We start from the raw sequence: 18,161 nt of genomic DNA, 5'->3' as shown, positions 1-18,161 counted from the left end.
CATAACGAAATGAGAAACCAAATAATTAGACAAAAATATATCACAAAATCCCTTTTCTATTTAACCCGACCCGAATTATAACGATTTAAAATAACGTTTCTCGGTATCTTTGAAGGATATAACGATTATGATTTGATTTATCAAATCGAACATATTATATGAGTGAATACAAATCACTCATGTTGTTTGTTATGAGAAGTGAAGATAATTCACTTTGTTCAATATATGTATGATATAGAAATATATTCTTTTTTAGTGATTCACTTATTATACTCATAATATGTACAGAGACACAGAGGTGGCTCAACAGTACTATGAGACTAGGCAATTGTTTTAGGCCCCCAAATTTTCAAGACTTCAAAATCTTGTATATTAGACTTAGTGTTTGAATTTTGGATTAAGTATCATTATATAATTTGCATTGCAGTAACGCCTTTTTGATTTTTGCATCAAGATTTGTATATTTTTTTTATTACTTGTAGTTCAATAACAAAAAACGAGCTATTTTTTTTTATTTTAGTTTATATGGTAATAAACTAGACCCCTACAATTAATCTCATTTGAGGCCTATAAACCTTAAGGCGCCACTACAGAGAGAACGAATGGTATCATCCATCTCTCCTCTGTCATGTATGAAAGAGCATGTTTATATAATTAAATAGGATTCATTTTTATTGTAGTGAGAGTATCCTTATTACTATATAATGTGGAATAGAGTGCATGACCCTTTGAGAATACATGAGAGCCAGAGATGTTTAATAGTGAAGTCTGTCACTTGTTTATAGTGAATATGGTTCACTTATAACATGAATATTTATAAGTAAAAAGAGTAAATAGGTATTTGTGAGATAACAATTGTTACCCAGTTACTTGTAACAATATAATGTATACGTAAATAAGATGGGTCAAAGGGCTCTTGCTATGCCTTTAGGCTTTAATAATATGTATGTAATCACATACGTGATCAGTGGCAGTTACCGGGAATAAATAGTTTGTTTTTACATTCTCTCCCAAACAATAATTTTTTATTTCTTTTATTAGTTTTGCCACATCAACACTTATAAATTGACATGTCAATTCATATTTTTATTTTGAGCTAATTAATTGGAAAGTGATCTAATTAACTTTTCTCAATAATATTTTTTGAGTTCCTACTAAAAAAGCACTAGTAGAAGTCTTTATCATTCAAAAACATTTATGGTGACTTAAAATGTTAATCCGAACCAAATAGACCGAATAACCGAAAAACCCGAACCAAATAGATCGAATAACCGAAAACCGAACCGATGAATACCCCTATTGTTTAACACATTACAGTATTACATAAACATTTGAGTTAGATCAACGGGTCGGGTATGGTCCGGGTTTTAGTAATCCCGGATCCAGACCCGATTAACATTCCCCGTCTCAAACCTGGACTCGGACCCGGACCCGACGAGTCCCCATTTACTTACTAACTATCGGGTAACGGGTTTTCCCACCGGTAATCGGGGATCCGTTATTATTAATACCTTTTGAAATCTTTTTTTTTTGTTATATAAAGATTTGTATAGTAAAAATTTAGTTTTTCACAAAATAATCAACATATTGGGATTTTCCATCTTTATAACCTCTATCACTGAATGTCTGAAACATTAATATCTAGCTTCATCATTTTTCTAGCTAGTATGAAACTTATCTCAATAATTTGATTATAATAGCAATATTAACTGAAACTGTTAATGTGGAACTAAAACTAAATTCATTATATAGTCTTAAGCTTCATGCGTTTTATTTGGAAAACCATTTTAATTTCTATAACTATTTAACTTATCTCTCTTAAACTAATACACATTTGTTAAGTTTGCATTTTATACCTATTCAAATAATTGGAAGTAAACATATTACTATGTAATGTAATATATACGGGCCGAGGTTGTAGGTTTTCATTTAAAACCATACCTAGACCTAAGCCCACAAAAAATATAAAACTATTCTCATACCCGGCCCTAGACCTGTTTACCTGAATCCAAACCCGACCCAAAATTCTATGATTTTGGGTTTTCCCATTGAATATGAGTTTGTTTGCCATCCTTACTCATTATTTAATAGTAGGAAAATTAAAACTGAATACGATTTTCGAAACATATTGTTCTCTTATACTACCCCATACCATTGTCACGAATCCATAAAAAAATCATCAAATATCTAAAAAAAATCCATTTATTTAGCCACTTTGAACAAATAGTACATAACGAAATGAGAAACCAAATATAATTAGACAACACAAGATCCCTTTTCTATTTAACCCGATCCGAACCTACACGTTTATGAAACCCACGAGTTAAACCCACTTAAAAACCCTGTTACGAATGGCAAATAATAATAAGAAAAACAATCACACTACTACTGGTTTCTCACCTGTTTTCGATACTACCAAAGCTACCCAACGGCCCTCTCAAAGACATTTCTTCCTTGTTTTGATCGAAACCCCCTTCTGTCTTCCAACTTATATATACATATATATCTATACATACACTGAAACTCCATAGCCAAAAAAGACTAGTACATTTTTCTCTGATCTGAAAGGTAAATCAAACACACACATACATACCCATTTCATTCCTGATTCTTACAGTTACTGACTGACCTTTAATTTGTTGTTTTTATTGCATTTATCTTAATTATATATATATATGTATATATATGTGTGTGTGTGTGTATTGTGTCAGTATTATTACGCTGATCTAAACTTGTAGATTTAAAATGGGTTATGCAGATATACAGTTTATTTATTTATGAGAAATGTGTATTCATATCGTAAATTTACGTGTTTTCGTTATGGTTTAAGTTGATGTGTTACTTGATATGGACATTGATTTGTGTTTATTGTATTAACCTTTATTTAGGTGTGTAATTAAGGTATTTATTTTAGCTAATTTTTAGGCTTAATATGTTTATGATAGGCGTAAAAGTTTGTGTACAACTTTGTTATAAGACGTGAGAGTACGCGAAATAATTTGATGAAAAGATTAGTCGAAAGGTGTGAGCCTACTCTTTTGATGTAGCAATAAAAGCTAGATATATTTAAAGAGATTAGTTTTGGTTGACCATGTTTGTTAAATCTTTGGATTAGCCAAGGAGGAACTCGAATTATATGAAAAAGTTTGTTGATGAAGCTAGATCGGTTGGCTGGATCACAATTGTAAATGGACTACTAGTTAAGCTTGATTTATGTCTCGTGGCGATCAAGCTAAATAGATAGGGTGTTTTTATTTAAGCTTCCTGGTAGTTGGTGCTTATATATAGAATTGGAAGCTGGAACTTTTGTATGTGTAGAAGTGTTTGACAACGTACCTCGAAGCCGTCAAGTTGAAACTTTATAAAAAAAATGTAAAATGACTTGAACCAATAGACAAACAAAATATGATGAAACTTAAAAGGGGAATTTCATGTAATTTAGCATAAATTAGCTCAAGCTAGTTTTATAAGCTACTCCGAGTAGCTTGTTTTCTTAGAGATAACTTTTTTTTAACAAGTTATTAGAATAAGCTTTGGAAAAACCCTCAACCCAATAAGCTCTTTTTGAGCACACCCATATAATAGAGAATGAACTTTGTGATCATAAAAATTTGAACAATATCATTCATTTTTTACAACCATCGATAGTAAACAGTTTTAATGTACATATCAAATAATGGAAATGATAAAAGTTGTAATCTTTTGTGAATTTTTGCTAATATATGTGGTTCTTGCAGGTCTGTGATCAAATTATTGAAATGGCAACTACTACTCCTAATATGCATATTGCTATAGCAAGAACCCCCACCTTTTCTTCTCGTGATGTTTCAAAACCAAGCATTGCAGTTTTCAGTAGCGACGTTAAGGGGGTGTCATGTGCAAAGCTTAAAAGCTCATGTCATGTCTCTTCTACACATTTATTATCTCAAAAAGTCAAATCCAGTCCTTTGAGATTTGAAAGGATGGTCACAAAAGCCATGTCGGATTCGAGTGACACAAAACCTCTTCCGGGGTTGCCTGTTGATCTAAGAGGTTAATTTTGCGGACTTGTTTTTATATGACTTCTGTAGATTTCAATATGCACGATAAGATGATGATCTAGGCACAAACTGTTACTGATTATATGTCTTGTGGATGATATGCTTAGATATTTAAAAAAATGTTAGAATCAATTCTAACTTAAGGAGCTATGTGCAGGAAAGAGGGCATTCATTGCTGGTATAGCTGATGATAACGGATATGGTTGGGCCATAGCAAAATCTCTAGCTGCTGCTGGTGCCGAGATTCTTGTTGGCACATGGGTCCCAGTATGTTTATAATCTTAGCCTTAATGCTAGAGGTGGCAAATTCAGCCAATTTAATGTGTGGTTGTTTTGGGTTGTATTTTATCTCACATGGGTCAAATCAGATAAAGGGAAATGGACCATTTGGGTCGAAGAGGTTGCAAGTAACCATATATTTTTTTAATATGTGCAACCTTCTAAATGAATACATTCAACGATTTAGATTATTATTGTTTTAATCATAATTAACTAATTAGTTACTAATTAATGTATTTTAATTAATGGAAATGGGCCTTTTGACTTCTCTCAGTTTGACCCGTGCTAAAAACAGATCCTTGTAGCCCACCCTTGTTTTGACCCATTAGACAACCCTCATGATCTGCCTGCCCTTTCACCTCTACCTACTTATCTGTGACTGGAATCCTCAAGCTATATAAAATGTATCTTGTTGCTGATGATTTTACACCTTTGTAGGCACTCAACATATTTGAGAGTAGTCTTCGTAGGGGAAAGTTCGATGAATCACGTGTGTAAGTGTGTATATAATACTCTTTCTTTTCAGTTATATCAAGATTTGGGATTTTGGTGATTAGTGATTACTTAACTAACCAGCAAGTTGAATTTGTTTTTTTTTAGTTTGCCAGATGGATCTTTGATGGAAATTACTAAAGTTTACCCGTTAGATGCCGTTTATGACACTCCTGAAGATGTTCCTGAGGATGTAAGTTCAATTTCTCAAAGATGTTTCTGCAGTTTATGCAAAGATGATTTCTGAAATACTCCATTATTGTTATGCTGAATTATGCAGGTCAAAACTAACAAGCGCTATGCGGGGGCCACAAAGTGGACTGTCAAGGTATCAATTCATAGCTAATAGTTGGAGTTATAGTCTACATGTTATTGTGACATCTAATCACAAAGCTCTTTGAAATATAATACAGTGAAAGACAGCATAGCACAACTAATTCAAAGTATATGTTTTGCAGGAAGTAGCCGAATCTGTAAAAGAGGACTTTGGCAGCATTGACATCCTTGTTCATTCATTAGCCAATGGACCTGAGGTATGCTCTGGATATTATTTCTTGTATATAATTTGTAGTGGATATTGGAAGGGGCAAATTGACTGGCATAGGTTGGTTGTTTAATGAGTTGAAATGTGTAATGTGTTGTATAGGGGTGTGTTGGGTTTGTGTAGAGCACTTTGTGTTTGGATTATATTTTCTTTAATTAATATTTACTTTGTCAAACATCGAGTACAAATATTAAAACAATAATGACAAGCAAATGTTTGAAGCAAACGATTTAGGAGGCTTCATGCTTTAAACACACTGTGGCGACTTTGACCAGTTTTTTTAGCTACCTTTTTTTTTTTTGATTTTACTCATTTGACTTGTTAGAGACAAAACATTACCCGAACTGATCCCTTCATAAGTTAAAGGCCCGAAAATTGCCTCCTCTAGTAGTTTAACCTATTAGTTAGTTCAAGTAAATGGTTCTTCCATAGTTAGTATTAGAGATGCTAATTAAGCACGGTTTATAGGTTACCAAACCTCTCTTAGAAACATCAAGGTACGGGTATCTTACGGCAATCTCTGCATCAAGCTATTCTTATGTATCCTTGCTCCAGCATTTTGTTCCAATAATGAACCCAGGTGTGTTTCACAATCCCATCTCAGACTTTCATGCATACATACCTTTTGGTTAATAAAGTCAATATTTTAATCGTTGAATTTGAGCTTTATTACATTTCAGGTGGTGCTTCAATATCTCTGACGTACATTGCTTCCGAAAGGATCATACCAGGGTATTTTCTTTCATTCGTACAAAAAATAAGTTCATTTGGATTCTCTTTTTCTCGAGTCATCCTAGAGACCATCTTTATTTGTACCTTGTTTATTACAGATATGGTGGAGGTATGAGCTCTGCCAAGGCTGCTTTGGAGAGTGACACAAAGGTTAGTTCCTTTATCTCATTTTTTCTTAATGGTGGTGTTTTCTTGTCTTACTATAACTAAGATTAATATACATAGGTGCTGGCATTTGAAGCGGGAAGAAAACATAGAATCAGAGTGAACACAATATCCGCAGGTAGTACCATAACATTGTAAACAATTTTTCTATAGAATTAGAAAGTTATATTCATGATCAAACAATAAAAAGTATAGTATCATTATGTGCTATGATACCTCTATGGTTATGTTGTACTAATACATCATAAGAATGTACCAGGACCACTAAGAAGTCGTGCTGCCAAGGCAATCGGTTTTATTGATATGATGATTGATTATTCATCAGAGAATGCGCCGTTGCAGAAGGAATTATCAGCAGGTCATTGTGAATCTATCTTTGGTATCTCAATGTGCTTCTTTAAGCTTTGGGAACCTAAAAGTTGTGGTACCACTTAGTTGGGTTGACCCAAAAAATTTCATCCAGATCTTTTATGAATAATTAAAATATAATTGCAAATAGAGGTATACTATTAATGCTTTGTCATATGGTTTGATAAGATTCAGGCTTTGAAAATTCACTTTGGCCGCTTCCTGATTTTGAACCACATGGCCATAAATAAAACATTAATGCTGAATTAATTATATAAATGGTTTGGAACATACACCTCTAGGTGGTTTTGGAAGTATCATAAAAGCTACGGGAGTTTATTCTAGTCAATATATATGTGTGATCAGTGTGTCTTTTATCAATATGCGGTATTGAATTTCTGAAATAATCTGTTTTAACAGAGGAGGTAGGAAATGCTGCTGCTTTCCTGGCATCACCACTGGCTTCTGCTATCACCGGGACAGTTTTGTATGTAGACAATGGGTTGAATGCAATGGGAGTTGGAGTTGACAGCCCAGTTTTTAAGGATCTCAACATCCCAAGAGATAACAAAAGTTAAGGTAGTGAGCAAGCACAACATTGTTGTGATTTTTCGAATAAATCTGTAATCGTCTTTGTTTGAATAGCTTAGTTTGGCTTTTACTGTAATTTGTCTCAGACATTGTATGCTGTAATAGCATTGATTTTTTTTCATGTCAGAGCCTGATGAAACAAATTCATGGCTGACACCAATTCATCTTCTTAGTTAAGGTATGCCATGAGATTCTTGTCTCATTGAGATTGAATAAATTACATGATGCTGAGCATTGTGAGCTCACATGGTGTAACAAGCATAAAAACTATCTAAATTTAGTTTCCTCGACCACTCCATTGAGTGTTTGTGTGAAAAAAAATACTGGTCACATGCCCGCGCGATACGGTAGCGGCAGCGACGGGTGGCGGTGGTGGTAGCGGTAGCGGGTGTGATTATTAATGTAACTAAACGCATTGTCAAAGAATTTAAGGTATAGGTAGATATAAGTACAATTACAATAAAAAAAACTTCTTGTATTTGTGTTTTTTAGAATTTGTAACTAAATGCGTTGTCAAAGTTTTCAAGGAATAAAAAAACCTCATTTTCATAGAAACCAAAAATTGAAAAATTAGAAAAAGTTTTCTGTAATTGAACAGAGTTTAATACTTTGAAAATTTTGGTACTTTCGTGACATGGGGTAGTAGGGGACACTTAACAAACATAGAATGATTTTGTACACGATATGAACAGAGATGCACACACCGAAAAATGCATTAATAGGGTTGTATGATCTGCATCAATAAGACAGAAATTGAATCATTTTTAGTACTTGTATTGATTGAAGCTTTTATGCTTTGTGCCATATTATTGTACTCTGATCACAGGCTTATATAGTCAAATATTTCACCTTAGCATTAATTCAGTTTAAATTTCGAAAAAAAAGTGTACTTGTACATACTATTAATTTGTAGTACTCCCCGTGACAGCAAGCTTTTCATTGGTCAAAAGGTTTAACCTCATAGATAAACTTCTCTTTTTACTGAGAAGAAAATGAATTTCACATTTTAAGACGAAAGTAGTGATGTTCGAAAAAAATGACGAAAGTAGTGGATTACTTTTACACCCTTCAAGTTCAACAAAAAACCATGGTGGAGTGATATTAATAGGCCAGAACTTTGAACTATTTCTTATCTCATACCAATGTGAGAGGGGTTGTTACATGTATCACATACTCAAATATAGATGTTTGATTCAATTTCATGATAATTAATTAAAATAAATAGTGTATCAATATGTATTAACTACTTAAAAGTTGCAATCTAGTTACAAAGCATATAAAACTATTAAGAGAGCAATTGGAATGGAGATGTAACATCCAGCCTATGTTAGAATGGTATAAGTGAAAAAAATGATATAACATCCCCAGCCTATGTTAGAATAGGTTTGGCCGTTTGGGTAACTTGGACGCCTAAGGACTCCGTGCGGTTAGACTTGCCACCTGGGTGGTAACCTTTCGCCAATGGATGACTCTGTATGGAGTAGCTGAGTGATTCTGTCCTGATTATAAAAGGAAGGTAATACAAGAGTTTATTAAATATGGACTAGTGATGTATTAAGAATGAATAGCATAATATATTACTAATAAAGTTTTTTTAATTACTTTGCAACAATGAAAATGTGACCATCATCAGCCTATAACCCTATATATATACACACACACAAGTGCACATAGGAGCTTAATCTAAGTTTTTATTTAAAGAGGTAAGCCACACTCTTCATTGCCTTTTAGCTTTAAGCTAGTTAATGAAGATCTAGTTAATGAAGATATAGTTACGTTAATTCTGCGACTTCTTTTAAATCATATGAATGAAAATAGAATCCTTTCTTTTTTACTGATGTGTAAGTTTTTAATCAACAAGATAAGTTTTGATTATTGCAGGCTTAATATCATTTTACTGAAATGACTACTACTAATACTGGTATGTACATTGCTATGGCAAGACCCTTATCTTTTCATGAAGTTTCAATTTCCGGTGTTGCTAGTATCAGTAGGGACTTTAGACGGTCATCATGTTCAAAGCTTAAAAGCTCATGCAACGTTTCTTCAACATGGATATTATCTCAGAATGAAAAATCCAGTTCTTTGAGATTTGGAAAGATGACCACCAAAGCCATGTCAAATTCTAGTGACCCAAAACCTCTTCCAGGGCTGCCAATTGATCTAAGAGGTTAATCTAGTGGACCTTATTCTGTTATATCATAATTTATGTTGTGGACTTGTGGATGATGTTAACCTTTACATATTCAAGAAATGAGTTAAAATCACTGCAAAAAAACAGCCAATTTTGGTTCAAACATGTTGTTAAAACTTACTAACTAAGTGGAACTATCTGCAGGAAAGAAAGCATTCATTGCTGGTATAGCTGATGATAATGGATACGGTTGGGCAATAGCAAAATCTCTAGCTGCTGCTGGTGCTTTGATTCTTGTTGGCACATGGGTCCCTGTAACATACTACAATCCTAGCTCTTATTCCTAGTTAATTGCTTCTAGAGACTAGAGGTGGTGAGATGGCGGGCTGGGGTGGTTGGCCATGTCTGGTAGACCCACTAGAACCTTTAGTCCATTTCAACTTTTTCTTATGATCACGAAAACGTTTTACTACAATAATATTCCAAATGTCTACATAAAAAGAGTCCGATGGTTTTGTGCATTAAGAAGAGGCTTTGGGCGACTTTCAGCCCATTTGACCAAGTTGTAATAAAATGTAAACCTAAATCACCGGATCACAAGTTAATGGGTTGAAACTGTCACCTCTATAAAGTAAATATCCTCAGGACTTCTGAATTGTATTTTCCTATAGATGACTTTTTACCTTTGCAGGCATTCAACATATTCGAGACTAGTCTTCGAAGGGGGAAGTTTGATGAATCACGTGTGTAAGTCTTTTCACAATTTCCTAATTTTCAACTATTTCAAGATTATATTAGTATTCCACAAATAAACAGTAGGTGCATTTTGTTGTTTTAGATTGCCAGATGGATCTCTGATGGATATTGCTAAAGTGTACCCCTTAGATGCAATCTATGATACACCTGAAGATGTTCCTGATGATGTAAGTATGAACACTCATAAAGGTCTTCCTACATTGTATTTAATGTGTCAGTCTCGTACTCTCATATATCCCATAGGCCATAATCATTAACCATGTTGTGCTGAGTTATGCAGGTAAAATCTAACAAGCGTTATGCAGGCTCCTCAAAGTGGACCGTTAAGGTATAATCTTGTAGCTCATGATGGGATTATTCTCACTTCTATTCAAAGACAAATGTTCCTGCAAGGCTGCAAAAGTCTTGGCATATCATATAGCTAATTCAATATTATCTTTATTTATTTCAGGAAGTAGCTGATACTGTGAAAGAGGACGTTGGCAGCATCGACATTCTTGTGCATTCATTAGCCAATGGACCCGAGGTTTGCTTTAGATGTTATTCCATTTTTAATTTTTGTTTGGAAGTGAGAGTTTTGACTCCTTTTTTATTGTAACAGCAAAGACTTACACCTACAGACTACAACAACCTGATAATTACACCAATTGTCTCAAGTGAGGCTTGAACCCACCACCTCTAGGTTGATGGGGCCCTAATACTGTTAGGCCAAAGGCCCTTTGGTTCGGGTTATATTGATCTCTAACAGGTCAAATGGGTCAAAACTCACCCAAAGTGCTTATTCAATATAACTTTTGCAATCATATTTATATATATAATATGGACAATTAGTATTTTCCAGATAGTTGGGCCTAGATTTGTCCAAAGTGTTTCGATGCTAATTTAGCAAGATTTGCAGGTTACCAAACGTCTCTTACAAACATCAAGGTCTGGGTACCTGGCTGCCATCTCAGCATCAAGCTATTCTTTTATATCTTTGCTGAAACACTTTCTCCCAATAATGAACCCAGGTATGATTCTCATCTTCACGTTTATATATGAATGGGTTTGGCGGGTTGGCATAATGGATTGGATTGACCTATCACACTTTTTCCCAGAAAGGGCAATCTTTTTCATAAAGAATCAACATGTCAAGAGTATACTTGTTTCCCAAGTACTCCATTTTCTTGAACAAAATGATCATTGGTAAGTTACACTTCATATAACTTTCTTCGGTGCTCTACCCATTTTGATCTATTTCCTTTTGAGCTAAACTTTTTTACATTTTACCCACGTAACTTACTAAAGATAAAACATAAGTACATTACCCAAGTCAATTTCCAGTTCCCGCCCTCTACATGTGGATGATAAACTGTTGAGCTTGAATATAATGTTGCAGGCAGTGCTTCAATTTCTCTGACCTACATGGCTTCTCAAAGGATCATGCCGAAGTAATTTTTTACATTTTATTTTCAGTAGAAGTTTTTTTCTTTTTCTTTTTTTTTTGGTGTGTGTGTGTGTGTGGTGGGGATTCTATAGGTGATCCTTATGTGCAACCTTTCAATACCAGATACGGTGGAGGTATGAGTTCAGCCAAGGCTGCTTTGGAGAGTGACACAAGAGTTAGTTCCTATATTTACAAAAGTTCTTACTTCGCGGTGCTATTCTATTGGCTTCAATTAATTAGGATTAATATACACAGATGTTGGCCTTTGATGTTGGAAGAAAACAAGGAATCCGAGTGAACACAATTTCTGCAGGTATTGCAATAACTTTGCAGCTTCTAATTCTTTGTATCATAAGGCAAATATATTTTAATTGTTACAAATTTTCTTCCTTATATAACATAATGGATAATAAGAATGTACCAGGAACACTAAGAAGTCGTGCTGCCCAAGCGACTGGTATCATTGATCAAATGATCAATTATTCATTAGAGAATGCACCGCTGCAAAAAGAACTATTAGCAGGTCAGTGCCAATTTCCCTTCAGAACTTTAGCGTGCTTCCTTAAGATCTGGATGCCAAGTAGCTTTTGGTGTGGTATGAGTCGGGCCTGGTTGGCTTGAAACCCTCTTTTTATAAAAATTCATAATCATAAACATTATACTACTTTGAATTTTAACTCGTTAGAGACAGAACATATAGTCCGAGTTGACGCCCCATAAGTAAATGGGTTGAAATTGCCATCTCCGGGTGGTACATTAATTAGAGTTAGGCCAATGTATACACACTGAAATGTAAAATTTATTGTCAAAACTTGTGAATTTTTTTTATATATAGTTATATTCTTTATCAATACATTAATAAATTAACCACTTGGTCTTAGATCAATTGGCCACCTGGGGCCTTCTTTGGGGGTTATGAGCTTGGAGACCAGGGATCGAATCTCAGTTCACCATGGTTTCGGGCATTTACCTCTTCAGACGCTTGCGGGCCGTTTTATCGCATCCTTGGTCTCTAGGGGTGCATTCGGGCAACCTCTAACATACTACCCACTGGGATGTCACTACTAGGGTTCGAACCACTAAACAACTAACAAGCCGTTCTAAAAAAAAAAACAAAACATTTATAGATTCATTGTTGACGTATAACTTCGTTAAGAAGTTGTGATGAAATTAAGGTTTTTGATTGGTTAGTTATTATGTCAACTTTCCTTTAGTGTGTGTATATATATATATATAAAGGTGAAGATAAAGATGTTTTGTATCAAGACTCTTAAACAATCTATATAAGCAGAGGAGGTCGGAAATGCTGCTGCTTTCCTGGCATCACCGCTGGCTTCAGCCATCACAGGGACAGTCTTGTATGTTGATAACGGACTAAATGCAATGGGCACCGGAGTTGATAGCCCTGCTTTTAAAGATGTTGACTTTTCATTTGAAATAAGTTAGTCACAAAGCACAATCCAGTTCACCACTTCAAAATAAAGGTGTAAGCTTATTGTTTGATTGGCTTCGTTGTCTTTCCCATTTTTACAGTACAATGTATATGTTGTACTTTCAACTTTAGCATTTCCAGATTTTGGTGATCACGCACAAAATATGTGCATGCACACATTGACACAAGCATCGTGTCCACATATTTTATGAAGCACAGATTAAAGATATCTTTGTGGCATTATAAGTATAACATGTTTGCATCTGTGATGATTTTACTTCAATTTTAAAGTGCTGTTTCTTATGATCACTTTATTAGTGAAGGCATGAATCTCCATCTCATTCTATATTTCATAACCGTATATATTCAGAATGTAGCATCATCATCTTCAAACATATGGATTACAACTCATAATAATGGTCAAACAAGTTAATACAATTGCACTAACATATCGAACAGGTAGCAATTAAGTTGTCCATTTTTCACAGATAACAATTTCTTTTTGTATGACGATGATGATGATGATGATGATGATGATGAAACAGGAGATTCTCAAGTTGTGCAGGGGCATTTTAGGTCCCTTGTGTCACCGTTATTACAATCAGAATTTAACTCAACTGAAAAGTGCTGCAGACTATGTTAAACCAGATATGATACAACTCAGTTTGCTTGAACTTAATTTACTCATCGAGCACATTATTCTGATTAGATGGGCTTAACTTCTTTCAATTGCCATTTATGCAGCTAATTAAATAATTCAAAGTTTGGTTTCTAAATGAATTGATGATACTGTCTAATACATTATGCCAACTGCTGGCTACGTACTAGCCAACTGCCAAATGTATAGGTAGCTTTAATTAATACCCTTAAGAATTTGGTTGCTGGCAGATTTTGAAATTTTAGCCGCTGCTCAAATTTTATGCGTAACTGCAAGTTGAGCTATACAATCATAGACCAACAAATGCCAAAAATTCACAAAAAATATTTATATTGCAAAATAATCAGAATCTTCTATGAACTTTTTCATTGTATTTTTCTTGCATGTGTGTTTATTTAATATGGACAGAGATTTATTAAGAACAAATAGCATAATAAATTACTCATAAAGATTTATAATAATTTTGCAACAAAACAAATTTGACCATCATCAACCTATACATATAAATACATACATATATACAGACATAAATAAATACATGTACCAATATACATGTGTGTGTGTGTGTATATATATATATATTACTGTATATACGAACACACACATACGTACACAAGTATAAGAGCTTAAAAGAGTGCTCGAAGTTTTTTTGGAGAGGTAAGCCACACTCGGGTTGATTCGTGTTTTTCTTTGCGTTGTAGCTTTAATTTAGATAATGAAGATATAGTTACGCGAATTCTGTGACTTTTTTAAGTTCATATGAACGAAAATATAATCCTTTCTTTTACTGATGTGTGAGTTCTTAATCATCAAAATAAAAAGTTTTGATTTTTGCAGGTTTAATATCAACTTATTGAAATGACTACTACTACTACTACTACTAGTATGCACATTACTTTTGCAAGACCCTTATCTTCTCATGAAGTTTCAAAATCCGGCATTGCTAATAAATTTAGTAAAGACTTTGGAGGATTATCATGTTCAAAGCATAAAAGCTTATGCAACGTTTCTTCAAGACGGTTATCGTCTCAGAATGTAAAATCTAGTTCTTTGAGATTTGGAAAGATAATCACAAAAGCCACCTCAGATTCTAGTGACCCAAAACCTCTTCCAGGGCTGCCTATTGATCTAAGAGGTTAATCTACTAGACCTTATTTTGTTGCATCATTATTTATGTGAATTCAATGGAAAAGACCATTTCTTGTGGATGATTTTAACCTTTACATATTCAAGAAACAAGTTTAAATCGCTGCATGAAAACAGCCCAATTCCGGTTCAAACATGATTTTAGATTTACTTACCTAGTGGAACAACCTGCAGGAAAAAGAGCATTCATTGCTGGTATAGCTGATGATACTGGATATGGTTGGACAATAGCAAAATCTCTAGCTGCTGCTGGTGCTGAGATTCTTGTTGGCACATGGGTCCCTGTAACATACTATAATCCTACCCCTTATTCCTAGTTAATTGCTTCCAGAGATTAGAGGTGGCGAGAAGGTGGGTTGGGGTGGTTTTTATCGCATCAATACAGGTTCCGTTGAAATTGTCAGTTAAATAGTATGTGGCAAAACAGGCAGTGTTCTGAAACTCACTAGCACCGTTCTGTCCAATTTAACTTTTTCTTATGGTCACGAAAACATTTTACTATAACAAAACTCCAAGCATTTACATAAAAAAGAGTCGGATGGTTTTGTGCATTAAAAAGAGGATTTAGGCCACTTTCAGCCCGTTTGACCAAGTTCAAATAAAACATAAGCCTAAATCGCCCGTACACAAGTTAATGGGTTGAAACTGCCACCTCTATAGAGCCAACATCCTCAGGCTGTTTAAGTTGTATTTTGCTATGTAATGATGACTATTTAACTTTGCAGGCATTCAACATATTCGAGACTAGCCTTCGAAGGGGGAAGTTTGACAAATCACGTGTGTAAGTCTTTCCACCATTTCTTAATCTTCAATTTTTTCAAGATTAAATTATGATTCTTTGACTAAACAGTAGGTGCATTTTGTTGTTTTAGATTGCCAGATGGATCTTTGATGAATATTACTAAAGTGTACCCTTTAGATGCCATCTATGATACACCTGAAGATGTTCCCGAGGATGTAAGCATGAACTGTCATAAAGATGTTCCTACATTATGTTAAAGTGACAGTCTCATATATCCCATAGGCCACAATCATTAACCACATTATGCTGTATGCAGGTAAAATCTAACAGGCGTTATGCCGGGTCCTCAAAGTGGACCGTTAAGGTATAATCTCGTAACTCATGATTGGATTATTCTCACTTCTATTCAGACTAATTTCAGAGCCAAATGTTCCTGCAAGACTGAAAAAAGCTTAGCATATCATATAGCTAATTCAAGATTATATTTTTATTTCAGGAAGTAGCTGAATCTGTAAAAGAGGATGTTGGCAGCATCGACATTTTTGTGCATTCATTAGCCAATGGACCTGAGGTTTGATTTTGATATTATTCCTTTCAGTTTTTGTTTGGAAGTGAGAATTTTTAATTTTTTTTACTAATGGCAAAGACTTGAACCCAATTGTCTCAAGTAAGAACTTGAACCCACAACCTCTAGGTAGATAGGTCCCTAATAATGCTAGGCCAAAGGACCTTCGGTTCAGGTTATATTGATCTCTAATAGGCCAAATGGGTCAAAACTCGTCCAAAGTGCATATTCAATTTAACTTTGCAATCATACGTGTGTGTGTGTATATATATAGGTATTGGATAAAATAAAACAAGTATTAAGGTAAACAAATAGTATTTTGGGAAAACTGGGCCAAAATCTGTCCAAAGTGTTTCGATGCTAATTTAGCAAGATTTGCAGGTTACCAAACGTCTCTTACAAACATCAAGGTCTGGGTACCTGGCTGCCATCTCAGCATCAAGCTATTCTTTTATATCTTTGCTGAAACATTTTTTCCCAATAATGAACCCAGGTATGATTCTCATCTTAATGTTTGTATATCAATGGGTTGAGTGGGTTCGCATAAAGGATTGGATTGACCCATAACACTTTCTCCCAGAAACGGCAAATTTTTTTCATAAATAATAAGCATGTCAAGAATATTTGAATTGGTACGGTACACTTCATATAACTTTCTCCCATTTGATCACGTTCCTTTTGAGCTAATTTTTTTGATTTCACCCATGTAACTTATTAAAGATAAAAATATAAGTAGATTACCCAAACCAGTTTCCCCTTCTAAACGTGGATAATAAATTGTTGAGCTTAAAAATAATGTTGCAGGCAGTGCTACAATTTCTCTGACCTACATAGCTTCTGAAAGGATCATACCGGGGTAGTTTCTCTATTTTATACATTATATAATCAGTTGAAATTTGTTTTTCTGCGGGTCATTTTATCCTTAACTGCACCCTTTTAATGCCAGCTACGGTGGAGGTATGAGTTCAGCCAAGGCTGCTTTGGAGAGTGACACACGAGTTAGTTCCTATATTAACTAAAGTTCTTACTTCGTGGTGCTATATTATTGGCTTCAAATAATTAGGAATAATATACACAGATGTTGGCATTTGATGCTGGAAGAAAACAAGGAATCCGAGTGAACACAATTTCTGCAGGTACTGCAATAACATTGCAGCCGTTGCATCATAAGGCAAACACATAGTATACTTTAAATGTTAGAAACTTTCTGCAATATTATAAGAATGCACCAGGACCATTAAGAAGTCGTGCTGCCCAAGCGACTGGTATCATTGATCATATGATCAATTATTCGTTAGAAAATGCACCGCTGCAAAAAGAACTATTAGCAGGTCAGTGCCAATGTCCCTTCAGAACTTTACTACTTCAACTTTCAACTTGTTGGAGATAGAACACAGACCACGCCCCATAAGTAAATGGGTTGAAATTGCCACCTCATGTGATGCATTAATTAGAGTTAGACCGATATATACACACTGAAACGTTAAAATGATATTGATAAAACATGTGAATAATTTCTTTTTATATATAATGATATTCTCTATTAATACATAAATAAAATAATTGTTATAACCTCGTTAAGAAATTTTGATAAAATTAAGGTTTTTGATTGGTTTAGGTCAACCTTTCTTTAGTGTGTATATATATATATATATATATATAAGGAATCTTAACAATCTATATAAGCAGGGGAGGTCGGAAATGCTGCTGCTTTCCTGGCATCACCGCTGGCTTCAGCCATCACGGGGACAGTCTTGTATGTGGATAACGGCCTAAATGCTATGGGCGTTGGAATTGATAGCCCTGCTTTTAAAGATGTTGATATCTCACTATACACAAATTAAGTTAGTCACCAAGCGCAATCTCGTTCACTTTAAAATAAAAGATGTTTTCCTTCACATGTTTCAGTTACAATGTGTATGTTCTACTATCAACTTTAGCATTTCCAGATTTAAGGCGATCATGCAACAAACAAAAGGATGTGCATGCACATTGAAACCAGTAATGGCATTGCGTCTCCAAAATTTATGAATAAAGATACCTTTGTAGTATTATAAGTATGACATGCATCTGTGTGATGATTTTACTTCAACTTTTAATGGCTATTTCTT

The 18,161-nt window shown here is 34.4% G+C and overlaps 3 protein-coding genes across 3 annotated transcripts; all 3 read left to right on the top strand.

The window, feature by feature from the left end:
• Window positions 1-2,356: 2,356 nt before the first annotated feature.
• On the top strand, window positions 2,357-7,312 carry LOC122595172 (enoyl-[acyl-carrier-protein] reductase [NADH], chloroplastic-like). The gene is made up of 13 exons (XM_043767502.1): window positions 2,357-2,568; window positions 3,738-4,032; window positions 4,198-4,307; window positions 4,758-4,813; window positions 4,920-5,004; window positions 5,092-5,139; window positions 5,270-5,344; window positions 5,824-5,935; window positions 6,036-6,087; window positions 6,186-6,237; window positions 6,313-6,370; window positions 6,512-6,610; window positions 7,021-7,312. The coding sequence occupies exons 2-13, from the start codon at window positions 3,759-3,761 to the stop codon at window positions 7,176-7,178; spliced, it is 1,179 nt and encodes a 392-aa protein (XP_043623437.1). The 5' UTR covers window positions 2,357-2,568; window positions 3,738-3,758; the 3' UTR covers window positions 7,179-7,312.
• A 1,781-nt stretch (window positions 7,313-9,093) lies between these two features.
• On the top strand, window positions 9,094-13,142 carry LOC122597971 (enoyl-[acyl-carrier-protein] reductase [NADH] 1, chloroplastic-like). Its single transcript, XM_043770566.1, has 12 exons — window positions 9,094-9,361; window positions 9,530-9,639; window positions 10,017-10,072; window positions 10,164-10,248; window positions 10,362-10,409; window positions 10,533-10,607; window positions 10,980-11,091; window positions 11,460-11,511; window positions 11,631-11,682; window positions 11,763-11,820; window positions 11,932-12,030; window positions 12,799-13,142. Exons 1-12 carry the CDS (start codon window positions 9,094-9,096, stop codon window positions 12,951-12,953), a joined length of 1,170 nt encoding a protein of 389 aa, XP_043626501.1. The 3' UTR covers window positions 12,954-13,142.
• A 1,048-nt stretch (window positions 13,143-14,190) lies between these two features.
• On the top strand, window positions 14,191-18,157 carry LOC122595613 (enoyl-[acyl-carrier-protein] reductase [NADH], chloroplastic-like). Its single transcript, XM_043768017.1, has 13 exons — window positions 14,191-14,254; window positions 14,435-14,732; window positions 14,918-15,027; window positions 15,469-15,524; window positions 15,616-15,700; window positions 15,802-15,849; window positions 15,982-16,056; window positions 16,432-16,543; window positions 16,855-16,906; window positions 16,997-17,048; window positions 17,129-17,186; window positions 17,283-17,381; window positions 17,740-18,157. Exons 2-13 carry the CDS (start codon window positions 14,456-14,458, stop codon window positions 17,892-17,894), a joined length of 1,179 nt encoding a protein of 392 aa, XP_043623952.1. The 5' UTR covers window positions 14,191-14,254; window positions 14,435-14,455; the 3' UTR covers window positions 17,895-18,157.
• The last annotated feature ends 4 nt before the right edge of the window (window positions 18,158-18,161 follow it).

Source organism: Erigeron canadensis, chromosome 4, assembly GCF_010389155.1.
Source record: "Erigeron canadensis isolate Cc75 chromosome 4, C_canadensis_v1, whole genome shotgun sequence".
NCBI classification, from domain to species: Eukaryota; Viridiplantae; Streptophyta; class Magnoliopsida; order Asterales; family Asteraceae; genus Erigeron; species Erigeron canadensis.
Note: the sequence above shows the minus strand (reverse complement) of the source record. Positions and strands in the feature narration are given on the sequence as shown.

Bases quoted from the DNA above. Each gene is read 5' to 3' on its own strand.
- LOC122597971 (XM_043770566.1), top strand. From the start codon at position 9,094: ATGACTACTACTAATACTGGTATGTACATTGCTATGGCAAGACCCTTA. The intron at 9,640-10,016 runs GTAACATACTAC...TTACCTTTGCAG, and splicing joins TTGTTGGCACATGGGTCCCT to GCATTCAACATATTCGAGAC. The intron at 11,512-11,630 runs GTAATTTTTTAC...TTTCAATACCAG, and splicing joins TCTCAAAGGATCATGCCGAA to ATACGGTGGAGGTATGAGTT.
- LOC122595172 (XM_043767502.1), top strand. From the start codon at position 3,759: ATGGCAACTACTACTCCTAATATGCATATTGCTATAGCAAGAACCCCC. The intron at 6,088-6,185 runs GTATTTTCTTTC...TGTTTATTACAG, and splicing joins TCCGAAAGGATCATACCAGG to ATATGGTGGAGGTATGAGCT. The intron at 6,371-6,511 runs GTAGTACCATAA...AGAATGTACCAG, and splicing joins AGTGAACACAATATCCGCAG to GACCACTAAGAAGTCGTGCT.
- LOC122595613 (XM_043768017.1), top strand. From the start codon at position 14,456: ATGACTACTACTACTACTACTACTAGTATGCACATTACTTTTGCAAGA. The intron at 16,057-16,431 runs GTTTGATTTTGA...CAAGATTTGCAG, and splicing joins CATTAGCCAATGGACCTGAG to GTTACCAAACGTCTCTTACA. The intron at 16,907-16,996 runs GTAGTTTCTCTA...TTTTAATGCCAG, and splicing joins TCTGAAAGGATCATACCGGG to CTACGGTGGAGGTATGAGTT.